This window comes from Cinclus cinclus, chromosome 8 (assembly GCF_963662255.1).
Source record: "Cinclus cinclus chromosome 8, bCinCin1.1, whole genome shotgun sequence".
Taxonomy (NCBI): domain Eukaryota; kingdom Metazoa; phylum Chordata; class Aves; order Passeriformes; family Cinclidae; genus Cinclus; species Cinclus cinclus.
Window position 1 is genome coordinate 28,633,092 of NC_085053.1, and position 15,101 is coordinate 28,648,192.

The 15,101-nt window shown below is 43.0% G+C and overlaps 1 protein-coding gene across 8 annotated transcripts in view; it reads right to left on the reverse strand.

Annotated features, from left to right (window-relative positions):
* DOCK7 (dedicator of cytokinesis 7) overlaps positions 1-15,101 on the reverse strand; it is a 91,481-nt gene that overhangs the window by 55,913 nt on the left and 20,467 nt on the right. For all 8 annotated transcript variants that reach the window (XM_062497797.1, XM_062497800.1, XM_062497795.1 and 5 more), the window contains exons 3-14: positions 13,645-13,820; positions 13,477-13,545; positions 11,025-11,154; positions 10,703-10,915; positions 10,230-10,315; positions 8,220-8,286; positions 6,847-6,996; positions 6,036-6,116; positions 4,827-4,992; positions 4,054-4,196; positions 2,500-2,593; positions 1,374-1,536 (exon numbers count right to left, since the gene is read on the reverse strand). In XM_062497797.1, coding sequence (XP_062353781.1) covers positions 1,374-1,536; positions 2,500-2,593; positions 4,054-4,196; positions 4,827-4,992; positions 6,036-6,116; positions 6,847-6,996; positions 8,220-8,286; positions 10,230-10,315; positions 10,703-10,915; positions 11,025-11,154; positions 13,477-13,545; positions 13,645-13,820 — 1,538 coding nt within the window. The remainder of the gene's footprint in view (positions 1-1,373; positions 1,537-2,499; positions 2,594-4,053; positions 4,197-4,826; positions 4,993-6,035; positions 6,117-6,846; positions 6,997-8,219; positions 8,287-10,229; positions 10,316-10,702; positions 10,916-11,024; positions 11,155-13,476; positions 13,546-13,644; positions 13,821-15,101) is intronic.

The window sequence follows — 15,101 nt, forward strand, 5'->3', positions numbered from 1 at the left end:
AGAACTGGGGCAGCCACTCAAAGTGAAGAGCCAAACTTCACTGAAAGGAGGAAGAAATCTGCTCTTCTCACCTGAAATGAATCAGAGCCAAGCCTTTGTGACCTTTCAGTCCAACCAACTAAGGAATTAAATAAACAACCAACTGAGCACACAACAAAACACCTTTTGGGAACAGCTGGCTCCAACGGGGTCAAGGGTGCCAACCCACAAACCCAGTAGGCAAAAGCCATGGGACAGGGCTGGTCCAGCTCCTGGGGACACTCACATGTTGAACTTCAGCTGCAGAACACCAAGTGACAGCCTTGGGCTGGCCCTGGAAGTGCTGACTGACAAAGCCCCCAATCCTGCAGTTCCCCTGAGTCATATTGACTTGTTTATGTTCCCCAACACTTGTACAGTGTGGATTTTTTATCTCAGCACTTGCAAATACACAGGAAAGGTTTCAGCTGCAATTTGTCAGAGTGAAACCCAGTGAAAAGAGTGTGTTAATTACAGAAATGCTGCAAAAAAAATCCTTTTAATTCTCATGGGTTTGTAACAGAGCCGAGATCATGCAGTGTTGCTTATTTGTACTGGTTTACTGTAATGTTAAATTACCTGTCCAATAAATAAATAGACAAATGAATAAATGGTTGAGACTTTTAAAAATACAGGATATGGAACTTGACTAAACCCTTCGTGTAAGCTCTGATTTAGAAAAACCTGGTTTGTATCTAAATTTAAATAAAGGATTTTCTAAGTTGTTGAAATTACTCAGCTGATGAAGACAATTCCACTCAGCCATGTAATGTCTTCAAAGGTACTGTGAAAAAGCTTTAAATTAAAAATGGAAGATTATGAAAAGAAATCTGGTCCCAGCCTGGGTTTTGTTACAGGATGGTTACTGTTTCCCAAGATATTTAGAAAAATTTCCTTTTTTTCAGGGCTTGAGAAGATTTTTTGTCAAGTATTGTAAACAAAGAAATTGCTTGGAAATACGAACAAAGGGATTATGCATTTTCTCTATTTCTATCCCTCACTTAAAAGACAAAAAAAAAGTCACTGAAAGTGACATAAATGAATAAATAAATCCAGTAAGAGAATGGTGACTCTAGCAAAGGAAAAACCCTACATAAAACTGAAAAGAATTTAACCAAATTCCACCCCGAGTTCTCAGAAATGCAGAAACATCTCCCATGTTCTTATTCACAGCCAAGTTTGATACAAACCTGTTTGTCCCTCTCCAGCTGAGTCTTTTCTGCTGTGTCAGCCTGAACCCTTCCCATGCCTCTGGCCATAAACCAAATTTTGCAACAGCCTCACTGATAAGGGAGGAATTTCTACACTTGGCAGTCTCAGGCCCTGAAAAGTGAAATGGATTTCAAAACTCTGACCTGTATGTGGTGTTTGGGACGTAGACATCCCTGGCAGGGAACTCCAGGATTTCTCTGGTAGGTCTGACTCTGCTGTCTGGGTAAAGCTTGACTTGCAGCAGTTCTGGGGTTAGGCAGTAGTGGGGGTTCTCTGGAGCTGGAGATATGTCTATCTTCAACTGAGCTGCAAGAAGAAAAGGATGATTTTATTAATTAATAAATATAAATTAATTTTAAAAAGCATAATTGTGCTTTGTTTTTTTGTTAATAGCCTATATATTCATTAACATCCTATGTTTGAATGTAATAAATCAAAAAATTATAAGTTACAGCCAAAGTGGATTTGTTAACAGGTACCAGTGGATCCAACTGATATCTAAGGCAACTGGGGGACCAGATAATAGGAACCAACAAAAGAACATTCATCTTAACAAGGAGTAAATGCTTTTTTTCCCACAGGAAAACTGGGGAAATCCATCTTAAAATAATGCTCCTGTGAGGCCCAGCTATTGTTACAAACAAAACTCCATCAGAGGAAAGGTTGAAAAGCCCTGAGACTGGTCAGGCTACGAAACAGAGGTGAATTGGGTGAACTGATCACAACATTCAAGTGCTTGGAAGGTTGTGGTCATTGCCCGAGGCCATGGCAGACCAGATTCAGAGTAATTTGCAGCATGATTTGCAGCAGAATTTTTTGAAAACCTAACCTGGCTGCAAGGCTAGCTGACAGCTGGGCACATGATCCAAGCAGGAGGCAGGATTGCTGTCCCTGGAGAGTTTTATGAGCAGGTTGAGTAAATATTGTCAGGAATAGCAAGGTCAGGGACCAGCTCCACTGAGGGGTGCCAGGGTTTCTATTCCCCTTTCACAAACAGAGGTGGAGCCTGGTCCTAGTAACCACGAGTGGGAGCCAGGAGAGAGATCTCCTCTGGGATGGAGAGTGGGAAATGGAGGTTCCTGGGTTTGGGACTTTGGGGTTTGCATCTTCTCCTCACAGAACACCACCCTCAGCGTGCCAGAAACCTGCCCCATAACACCTCCAGTGCTCCTGCTGTGCAGGGATCCTTCTCAAGGATTTCTCTGGGGTGCCTGGGGGAGGAACTGACCAAACACCTGAACTCTGGAGCCCAGAAGTGCTGCTGGATACCTGTGATGGGTCTGAGCCTGCGCAGCACCGACGAGGGACGTCTCATGTCAGCCAGGAACTTGTACAGGTCCTCATCGCTCAGGCGATCCCCCTCCTGCTCAGGGTGCAAGATTTGGTTACCCAAACAACCCTCCAGGGCTGCCAGGGACTGAGCAAGCCCTCAGCTCTTCCCTCTGACACCAAACTGCCTTCCCAGAACAAGGTGTTAGCATTAACGTGTTAAATTACACTTCATTTCTCCATCCCTTCCCCTTCCTTCATCCCTTATTAATCATCCTGACAGCTGCAGGAACTTTTAATTGAAAGCCTTTTCTCTCCCCATCAATATTATCTTTTTCCAAACTGGAAATGGCTGCTAAAAGACTTCCCAAAAAATACCCATCTTTTAGCAAGTGTAATAGTTTGAAAAAGTATCTGTCATTCAGGAGGTGATCCTCATTCCTTCTCCTCTGCCTTTGCTTTGGGATGAGCCTTATTTTTCAGGAAAAGCAGGAAGTGCAAGGAGTCTGCTGTCAGTCTTCATTGGGCCCATTCTAATAGCTCAGAGTTTTGCTAATTTTGGAAATATCACAGAAAAGGGGACTCTGCCACCCAAAAGCAGAAGAAACCTGATTTTAAAGGTAAGAAATCCCAACACAAAAAGAAAAAAGAAAGAAGAGAATGCAAGGAGAAAAACACTAGGTAGTGCCCAACTAATTATACTTAACAGGAAAAAAGAAAGACAATAATGAACCTGAAATTTAAGATCTTAAATAAATGCTTGGCAGTTTTTAAAGGACAAATTTAATAAAACGAGCTGCTTCAAAGTACAAATAACCTCAACAAAGTAAATAAATACTTGCTTTTGTAAATCATTACTAACTTAATGACCAGTTTTTCCTTAACTAGATATGACATTAAGCCAGTCTTAGTAAGCTCATTACATTTTGCTAAACTTAACTAAAAAATCTGCTCCCATTAATCATGTTTTCCACTCCTCAAGAAAATCCCAAGCTCTGGGTAAGAGGAGCTGCCACTCAGCAAAGCAGCATCAGAAGCAGAATTCTTTGTTTTCCTCAGGGATCCCTGGATGTGTCCAGGGAACCGAAGCCAACCTTAAATCACTCTGAGGAAATGGATTCACTACTACCAGAATTAATGCATGACATAATATTATGTAATATGTAACTGAAAGAGAGTAGGTTTAGATTAGATATTAGGGAGAAATTCCTCCCTGGGAGGGTGGGCAGGCCCTGGCACAGGGTGCCCAGAGCAGCTGTGGCACCCCCTGGATCCCTGGAAGTGCCCAAGGCCAGGCTGGAGCATCCTGGGACAGTGGAAGGTGTCCCTGCCATGGCAGGGGTGGCACTGGAGGGGCTTTAAGCTCCCTTCCAACCCCAGTCTGTTATTCCATGATAATTGATACATAACAAACCCACTGAATGCTGCTCAAAGATTCCCTGTGACTGGGGAACAGAAATCAAACACATCACAAATTAATCCCTCAGCGAGCTCACACGATCCAACCCCTCTGTCCAAGAAATAACTCCTCGGTGAGACATTTTCCTGCCATACCTGTTTGAAGAAGTTGGTCACTGTCAGGGTGGCTGGTCTGAAGCTGCTCAGGTTGCAAGCCTCATCCCCACTCGTGGTCCTCTCCAAGGAACGCCTCCCCACAATGCTGGAATTCCGCCTCTCCGACCACGACCCTTTACGTTCTGCAAAACACAGCAGTGAGAAGAAAAGGAATTAGAATATAAAGCAGAAAAACTACACTCCAAGAGCCTTTTGCTCCTAGCAGGATTGTTTTCACAGGAGGAGAGGGAAGGATGCCGTGAGGTGACAGAAGAGGGGGTTATGTTCAGGCAATCCCGCTCTGGAGACTTCAGGAGGCTGTGGAGCACAGCTGACTCCTGCTCCCCTCCCAGCCACCTCACCCCACTGCCTTCCTGCTGTTAGAAAAGTCTTTATCATGCTGAGATTTATGCATTTCCCTTGCTCTGAAAGATGATGAAGTTGGCAGTTTTGGGGATGCTGAAGAGCAGTTTTGGATGAGCTATGTGGCTAACAAAGATTAATCCACTCCTCTGGAAAATGTTCATCAGCCTGTAATGCTCCCTCAGTCTCACAAGCCTGGTTTTAAATAATATAACAGATGGTTTGCTTGTAAAATCCTTGAAATATAAATCCATTTGTTATCATGGACTTTTCTGTTTCAGTTCAACCATGACCCCAGACCATTCGGGCAGGGGGAGGAAAGCGATAAAAGGAGCAACAGCAGCTACAGGATATGAATCAAAACCTCTGGATTTGCCCACATTCCCTCCTGCAGATGCCAAATCCTGTACCTCCTGTGCCAACTTCAACTTCTGTGGAATCTCTTTCCAAGCTGCCAGCACTGCTCACAATGTTCATGAGGTGAATGGCTGTCCAGGCAAAAGGCATCCGGTACTTCCCCAGTCTTTGGCAAAACTGTTCTGCCTGGCCTTTCAGTTTTTCCAACTTCTCCTTGTTCTGTGAAGAAAATATTCAACCCAAGAGGTTAAGAGAAGAAGAGGGTCAGAGGATCATTTAGCAAAATCAGTGAGGAACGACGGTGTCTTTTCTACCTCCCAGTGATTGTGTGTTTCAGCAGCACCTTCCAGAGCAGGATCACCAAGTGCTGGGAAAATGCAACTTCTGCTTCCCAAAAGAGGCCACCAGAGGACAGTCAGAACAGTCTTTAATGTTCTTAACCCTCTTGAACAGCCTGTCAAATCCCTGTGAGCTCATCTGGCCACTGCTCCTTCAAGAATATCTGAATTTTCCCCCTGTGAAGTCTGAAAGGGCCTTTCCTAATGTGATTTTATACAGCAGGTGCTCAGATCATCTCTAGCTGTGTGGGAAGCTCAAAAAATTCCTCAAATATGAAGCATCTTATTCATTTTGTCAAGGAAAAAAAGGAGTAAGAGAGGATTTTTCCATAGCTCTGGATATTAAAGAGCAATTTTTACAGCTTTAGGGAGGAAATATTTTATTAAGAGGTTGATTAAAACTAACAAATCATCCAAGCTTTTGAGAATGCCTAATGGAGAGGCTGGGATCACAAGAAGGGCTGGAACCTCTGCTTTGCCCTTCACCCAAGCCCTCATTATTCCCCTTTGATCTCCACCTCAAAGCAACTGCACACAAAATTAGGAACCACTTTTGAGGTTCTTTTAGAATCAGGCAGAAGTGATGGGGTTAAAGCTGCAAAAGCAGTGGAAAAGTTGAATTTTTTACTGTGAATTCCCATCAAAGGCTGCCTTCCCTTGACCCAGCTGACCCTTTGGGACAGGGAATCACAGATGACTGAGTTTGATGGGAACCACAGATCTCCCCTGACAGCCACAAAAACTGCTGACCTTTAACTACTCCACCCCAATAAGACACCAAGACTCAAAGGCTCTTCTTTGGCATTTAGAATAGGATTAGATTCTTAATTAAAAACAGAGCCTTTTAAAGACAGGAACACTATCAACCTTCCAAGGTAAAAGAAAATACATTTAATTTTTTATCAAAACACCAAAAATTCTTACCTTTGCTGCATCAGATTCTTTAAAAATCATGTAAGGCTCTGCACACTCCCCAATATCTCCCTGCTGTAAAACTTTTTCCAGCTGAGAAGGGAAAATGAACCATTATAAGGACACGAATCCAGCAAGGATTAATAAATTGAACAAGCACAAGGACGCAAAAAATTCTTTCACAAGAGCTGAAGCCTGCTGAGTCCTTGTGGAAGAAGCATTTCCTGCAGAACTTTCACACTGTCTGTGAACCGAAAATAAGTCTTCAAATCCCCTTTTGTCCACAGGGTGATTTTTATCCAGACTCCAGCCAAAAATCTTGACTTAAACACCCACCTGAATGAGCAACATTTGTGCATTCATTGAATCAAAGGAGAGAACAGAGAATAACTTTTTATCTTTGTGTACTTTATCCCACGAGTGACCAATGTTGCATTTTATTTCAGTTATGGATCTCACTCTCTTAGCAATTTCAGCCCTTAAATACATCTGAAAATCAGGCTGAGGGGCGTGTATCCTTTTTGAAATGAGATTCAGATCAATAGATATTTTTAAATCACTGACTTATCTGTCATTTTAAGGAGTCAGCACACTGTTTTATATGAAAACCAAGGTCAAGCCCCAGAAAACTGATTTATAGCATCAAGCAAACCTTTGTGCTCTTTCCAGTTTCAGTGCACTGAAGTGGTTGTTAGGAAGGAACTTAAGTGAGAACACTTGAAATAAAGCAGCACTGTTCACACTTCTGACAACCAAATTTCTATTTTATTTTAAGTAAAAACCACGAGACCACAATAATTTCAATTTCCCTGGCATTTCTTACCTTTATTACTAGAAAAACATCTTGGGATGGGTAGGTGATAGAAAAGATAGCAGATCTGGCCAGGGTGGAAATAGCAGCAGGGGGGACATGGGGCCGAAGCATTCCCTTCATTTGCTCAGAGTTTAAATCAAAGTAGAAGTTCTCTGAAATCTAAGAAAGAAATTGGGTAGTTTCAAGCATTAGTGATATCTTCCTTTTTCATCATAAATTCTTCATGAACGATTTAAAATTGTTTTAAAATACATGTTAAAGGTTTAATGTTAATAGATTTAAAAAAAAATGTTTAAAACTCTTTGTTTCAAGCCATGTATGAAAAGAAAAAAAAAATGCCTTTTTGATTAAGAAATCAAGGCAGGACAGTGAGAAAGAAAATGGAGGAAACACCACAAACTACCAATAAAATTTCTTCCAGCTTCCCTAAGGTGTGTAGCTCCATCACAGGATCAGGAGTTACCACTGTTAGCTGAACTGAAAACACCAAAATAGAAACAGAAAAATAAAAAACTACACCCCCTGAAAGACACACACTGAGCTTTCTACCCTAAAACACCAAATCCTTGACTGCAAAGCTTCAGAGCCAAAAACGAAGTGAGCAGGTTACCAACACCAGAGGTCACTAAAGAACTTACTACATTAGAGCCAAAAAAAAAAAAAAAAGGAGTAATGAGATGATAAAATTGGCTTATGAAATGTGATTTAAATATTAAACAAAGTTCACATAATATTCCACATACTCTCATCTACATAACTTAAATCTCAATGCATTAAATTCAAGTCTTAAAGAGATAAATGTCAAAATGCGTATTTTTAACATTTTTCTCTCCACTACTGCTAATATCTTGAATAAGGAAAACTAAGAGACTCTTTAAATATTAAATACAGAACATAAATAGGCGAATAAATGTATTTTCCATTTCCTATGACTTTAGATCTTGAAAAGACTCCTCAGTTTTGTTTTGATTTTAGCAAATTTAGCATGTGTGACTTTCTCATGCATTACTGAAGTGTTGCTTGGACCCATGCCATGCTGAATCACCAAAAAGAGAACAAGAAAGTCATAAAAAAACTAATCTAAATAAAAGATTTCAGTTACCTAAGTTCTCTCTGGGGAAGAGACTTTTCAAAGGCAAAATTGGACTCTATATATATATTCTGATTTCAGGCACTCACATATTAGATAATATTTTTAGGAAAGTGATTATACCTCAACTGCTTTACCAAGAAGAACACACAAGATGGTTCATGAAATGCCTTGATCAGCCTTCCAACTTCTATGTCACTGTCCTCTTAAAGCTTTGCCACCAGAATTAATTCCTCCATTCTTGTTTCTAAATTTCAGCGGGAATGTCACATTCAAGTAATTAAAAACCTACCTTCTTCTTTTCTTTAACATCATACAAAGCCAAACTTGCAAAAATGGGCTCAATTTCTATTTCAAATCTTGAAAGAAAGAAACACAAAATCAGTTGATTTGCATTATTTCAGGAGGAATAACCAACCCTGTCCCCAAATCCTCCCTGGGTGATGGGGACTGAGATACCAGGAACAGCTGAGCCAACCCAAGGGCTGCTCCTACTCCAAGGGATCTCATTTCCCAACTTCCAGCCCATCCTGTCCTGGTGCCTCCCACGAGGACCATGTCAGTGCTCCCTGGACTTTCTAAAAGCCATTTTAACTCACTGAAAGCCAAGCAAAGCAGCCCAAAAGCTTCCTCAAAGGGAGGGGAATTGTTATTTGGGATAACTGGAGCACTCAGCTCCCCTGATTCCCTGGAGAAGCCAATTTCCTGTGCAGCTCCAGCTAAATGGCCAGCTGCTCCTCTCAGCATTAGTGACCAGAGGGCCTTGCCTCTGGACACTCAGGGACAGCTATTTTGGCAATTTTCAACAATTAACTGCTGTCAAAAAATACCAACAACTCCCTTAGAAAGGTGCCAGCATTTCACAGTGACTGTTACCCAGTGTTTATGCAAATTCCAACACTCCCAACAAGAACACTGAGCCACCCAACAGAGTTGAACTTATTGCTGGAACACCTGGGGAGTTCAAGGAATTTTAAAACATTCAACACCTGTCCCTTCACCACAGCGAGTAGGGACTGAAATGCCATTTTTGTCTGCACAGCCTCCCCACAAAATCCATGCCCCATCCACCTTGGAATCCCCTCCACACCCAGCCCTAGCAGAGTGCTCTCAGCTTCAGCCTGGAACTCCTTCTCCCAACAGGGACAAACAGGTGTTTTCTCCAGTTTTGCAACAGAGCTGAGATTAACCTGGAAATGACCCTGCTAAGGTCATCTGAGCCTTCTCCCTGGGGAAAATGTCCCTGTTTCATGCCACTGAGATGGCACAACCTTGGATTACACCCCCGAGCACAGACTCAGAGATGCCCAGGAACACAAGCAAACATGTAGCTGGGCAGATTTGCTATAAGTTTGCAGTCAACAAGAGATGCTTAAAGAGCAGAAAACATTAATTTCCAGCATCTAACTTATTTATGCTAAAGACACCCTCCTTTGGAGGGAAAGCTGCACTGCTACTGCATATTATGTTGTTCCAGTTCATAAAAGGCTGCAAAATCAGTTCATCTCTACAGCTATATTAGGTCCTGGAGTACTCTACGAGCAGGAGAAATGTCCCACACATCTATCTCAGTTATGAGCAGCAACTGGAGCTCTCTAATAAGAAGGGTTGACCTAACTGAGGACACAGAAGATGAATACAGCAGTGTGGAAAATCAGTTTTGTACTTTATTTCTCCAAGGGAATAACAGTAAAATTTTACCTTGTGTTATTAGAGAAGAGTTATAGGCAATGAACCAGCTGCAGGTAACCCTATATTCAGGAGCTCCACTTCATTAAACTTGTTTAACAGGTTTCTATTCCTCCAGTTAATGCTTACTAAGTATATAAAGTCTTCACTCTTAAAGGGACACAGTCAAGGTTGTTGAGCCTAAACTTCGACAAATCTTTGGTTGCCTTTATGTTTTAAAGGCTCAAGCATTTCTGACCTTTAAATTTAATCTCAAATTTCCTCGTTAGGGAGGGGAACACCAGTGAGTGGCCAACTTCAGAGCCCTGGAGGAGTGTGGTGAAACCTCATGTCACGTGCCAGTGACATGGAACAGGTAGAGCTGGAAAGCAACAGGGAGAAAAGCCAAGGGAGGTGGATATTTCCTGTCTCATCAATCTGCAGGAAGTCTTGAAAATACAACTGTGTAACTCACCCTTTATAAAATTAACCTCAAAGCTTATGACCAAACAATGCAATGACCCTTCCAGGGCAATAAACAAGACAGTGGAGTTATTCCAGATGCACATGGATACAGCAGCAGGTTTAAATTCTGAATTTCTGCAGTGCAGCTGTCTGTTGGAGTGGTACTTACTTCAGGGACAAACACTTCACCAGGAGTCTTTGGCCAAAGTGTTCTTTGGGTACTTCAGGGACACTGAGTCTTTCTATGGGCTCCTCCTGGAATTAGAGACACAACCCCTGTACAAACCAGCAGCAGAATCAGGAGGCAAACACATCTACCACTTTCTTCTTCTAAGACACAGCACCAATTTAATCTGAGTCTTCCCAGCATGGTGCATTCATCAGCAGCTATAAATATGCTAAATTAAATCCCTTTAATGTTTCTACATTACTGGGGATTGCATAACCAGAAGGGAAACCCAAACTTCAGAAAGTAATATCTATGGGCAAGACAATATGCTGAAAAACACAAAATAGCTGCAGTTCTCATGCATGTAAAACACAGGTGATCTTAAATCCTCTAAATCCGTGGCAGACTGACAGCTTTCACATTCCCTATACCCTTCACTCTTTTTAGTCCCACCCACACGCATGTAAAAATACCTCATCTGGTGCTGGGTGTAGTGCAAAAAGCTCCTTATGCCTACTGGACTTCCTCTGGTCCTCGTTGTGGTGGTCAATCTCCTCGTTTGGGGTTCTGTCCAGCAGGTTTGGGAGCAGGGCATCAGGCAGGGAGTTCTTCAGGTCGAAGATGCTGCAGGCCCAGCTGCCCCGGGGAGTGTCGTCGATCGACATTGAGCGTCGCTTAAGGTCATCCTGAGAGCCAACAAATTAAAGGCAACTTATTATAATGGGGAAAGGACTGCACTTTTAAAGCAGGACTATAAATTAGGTTTTATGCAGCGAGGTTTTAAAGGCACATTACTTGTTCATCCTGGTAGCTGTTGCCATCCGGAGCTTCGTCAGACTCGAAGACCTGTTTGGGGAGCCCTTTTTGCCTCTCCTTCTGTTTGTCCAAGGTGTTGGGATTGAACCCAGTTCCCAGCTTGTGGTACCTGCAAACAGAAGATTTCAAACACATTCTTAGCAACCCTTTTGACCCCGACCCCAGAAGCAGCAGCCCGGAACAAACCCAGCATTGTCAGCGTGGGTGCTCCCGAGGCAGGAGCTGCTTTCTGAAAACACAATTTCCAGTCAGCTCCACTGGAGCTGGGGCATCATCCAACAGCCACTATTCCAACACTACAATGTGACTCTGTTCATCTATGAAGCCACTCTGGGTGATGTCAAAAGGAGGATTATCAAGGGCCAATTAAAGTCGTTGTAAAATGTGCCATTGTGATGCCAAGCTAAAAACAGGCTGGGAACACAAGGGCTGAAGGCCAGTGGTTCTGCTGGGGCAGGAACTGACTTGGAGCAGATAAAATGATTAACTGGAAAACCAAAACAGCAGCTCAGGAAAATCCTGAGCACCTCTGCAGAGCAACTTTCCAACCCTGACTAAAACAAGTGCGTTCACATAGCATCTTTGTAAGGAAGTGGATCCCTCAGAGCTTTCCAGAGTGTAAGAGCTCATACAAGTGAACAGACTGCTTGCTGTGCTGACAGGAGCAGGTCTCTTTGACTAACAAATTTTTGGGTGCCAAATGGCACCATGTCTGTATTTACACACACACACACGGGTAGAGCCATGGTCTCCCTGCAACACTCCCTCCATGTCAGTTCTGGGATCACATCTAGAGTTAATTGTTCTTACCATGCCCTGGTACTAAAGTTACCATAGAGGGATGTTCCAGAGATGGGAAAACCATGGATGTGCTAGCAGTGAATAAAGGAAGGGAAGAGGAAAAAAAGGGGAATGCATTTTCCTTGGTAAAATGTAATTCCTGACAGCTGAACAATAGGATCTGTATAATCCTCACATGGATGTCTGCATTTCCATCACAGCTCCACCAACAAGTACAAGATTCCCCTGCCTCAGAAACATTTTGGTTACAAAAAACTGGAGGCAGAGATGGACATAAAGTTTATTTCCCCTGGGGTGGGGAAGAAAAGGATGGAATGTCACGAGCCAGCTCAGCAGTTCTTGCAAGAGCTGGGGTTTGTGCCTCTGGAGCTAGCCAGAGGACGTGGAACCATCCAATGGGATGGATTAAGAGGAAATGGTTGGCATCCTTACTTGAAAAACAATTCAGTCCTTCCCAGCTGAGCTTTTGGGTTCTTCCACTGCTCCAGCAATAACTCTTCAGTTTCTACCCAGTGCACTGCCATGATTTTATCCAAGCAGAAAGTGCTATGACTCTCAGATAACAAAACCCCATCAAATAAACCTCCTCAGAGCAGGAATCACAGCCAGAAACTCCAGGTACCAATGAAAGTCACTGAGAAACCAAGAGTGGGTGGCTGGGTGGGACACACTGTCCAGGTCTGTGGTGTACCCAAAACTCTGCTGTCAAGGCTGGGAGTTAATAAAACATCTCCCTCCCTCTTGGGTTCCTTTCTGGGTGGGTTTTGGGGTAGCTTTTGTTGGGGTTTTTTTGGGTTTTATTTTTGGTATGTACGATATTACAAAACAGTTTTTTATTAGGTCACGTTCGCAGTGCCAAGCACATCCTGAGCATCCCCTGAAGTGGTTCTCAGGACAACATTAAACCAGTGAATTGTAGCAACTGCCACAAGGGCAGAGCTGGAGCTGCACTGAGTCATTTGTAGGTGATGCACACCACATGGATCACTTACTGCTTGACAGCAGCTCCTGAAGTCATCAGACTTCCAATTATCTGAGAGTCTGTGCTCCAACTAAAGCCTCTCAGAACCCTTCCTGCTAATTTGCATGAACTAATCAATGCATACCCATCCTCTGAACTGTTAACTCATTAGGTAAATGTTGTGATGGTTCAAATATTAATGATTATTTGTTTGACTGAGGTACTTTTCCCAGGTCTCTCTAGGAACCAATGGAAGCTGCAGAGGGCACCTTGTCTATCAGATGGTTGTGACTGCACATAAATTGTGTATCACTGCCAAGTTAATGCAGCTTGTCTCTAAAAAGAACTAAAACCAGATGGAACAAAGAAAGAAACAAATGCTGCAAGTTATTTTGCTTGTCCACATTCCTGAAATGCTCTGCCATGGTAAAGGAGTAACTGTGGACTGAAACGGCCCTAGAGTTTCCAAAATGCTCCAAGGGGTTTTGACGTCCAAGATCCAATTTTCCAAACACAATGCATCAGTTCAGCTGAACCTGGCAACTAAAAGCCAGAGCACACGGAATCAGCAGCCAGGACAGTGTTTTTTGAGCACTTTTTGAGCACTTATAGCACTTGGCCAAAACTTCAACATGAACTTAAGGTGCCAAACACCACAGGGGAACTCACTTTCTGTTCACGATCGCCCAGTCCTCCGTGTAACTCCTGACACAGTCCCTCACGTGAGGATCCATCTCGCTGCAAAAAGAATAAAAACCAAGGATCACAGAGATGATGATGACTCCTTGAAGACATATTTAACTCCCCGGAGCATCACCGGGTCTCCTCCTGCCCTACCTCTCCTCGGGCACGGCCGACACGAGCGTGCGGCACTCTCGGGGTGTGTAAACCACCTCGATGTCATCGGAGGGAAACTCCAGCAGATCCCGCAGGGGCCCCGACTCCAAGGCCAGAGGATGGGTGCTGAGATATTCCTCCACGTCCACGGGCTCCACTGCTTCTGTGAGAGGCACCTGGGAACAAACAAACCAGCACAGGTTCGTTCACACCGAGCCGAGCGAATAAAGAAAAATCGCACGCGCTTTTTCTGCTCTCTTTTTTAAACCAGTTCTTCTGCCTCGTTGAGGGATTTGATGCAGCATCAGGTGATTAACCCCAGTGGTGTTAACCTCAGCTAACACACATCACAGAGCTGTTTCTTATGTCTTATCTTTTAGCTGATGTTCCTCTGCATGTTTCTCTGGTGAGTACCACCACCACCACCACCACCACCACCACCACCACGTCAAAAAATACAACTAGAGCCAGAAAAGGTTACATCTATTTTCAAGAAACACAACAAAAAGAAACTTAGTACTTTATTTCCCACTTATCTCAGCCTGGATTTGTTTTTACCAGGCTCTGATCACAAAGGGAAACCTTGATCCTGATCCAAGATTCAGGAACCCTTTCTCCCCCAGGCACGGCCCCCAGCCACAGCCCAGAGCAAGGCTTGTTTTACCAGGAACTCAGGCAGCCACAGGGCTCTGAGGACTGACATTATTTTGAATTACACCACCTCTCTGGGGAACACAAAACACAATGTTCACCTACCACAGGTACTAGTTTAACCACCTCCTCTCCCTGATATTAGAGCCTTTAGTGCCACAGTGACTCTGCCCATGCCAGGAAAATGAAATGAATGCTTAAAAATCATCTTTACTGTGCACAAAGCCTTTACCTGAAGCACAAGGAGTGATTGAAAACGTGAAGGAAAACAGTAGATTTCGCTGGCAATGCTGATCTCACCATGCTGTGCTTTTTTCAGATACATTAGAAGAAAATTTGCATAAACTGGATACATACATTGCATAACTTGTATTTTTACATATTCCATTACATAAATACATATAAATGTTCTGATATGAGATCATTAGACTATGAAGCTATACATAAACATAGACATTAAGAAAATGAAACACCAAAAACAAGTTTTGAGGAAGCTGTCTCTACAGCAACTGACAGATTTCCTAGAATTCCCTGGCACATGCCAGTGAGGCTGAGCGTTCTAACAAGAGTCACAAAATATACAGCCAAATTCAGCAGTTTTCTCTACTAACTTCCCCTTTCCTGTCATCCAGATGATTTCTGTGGGACAAGGAACTATCCTGTAGCTTGTGTTGGAGATGACTAAAAAGAACACTCAGTACTTCAGTTTTAAACGTGCCTCCCGAAAATACTGCTGTGCAAACTGCAAATTCCAGTTTTCAAACTAACACCAACAAGTTCTGATATATATCAACTTTTTATTCAAT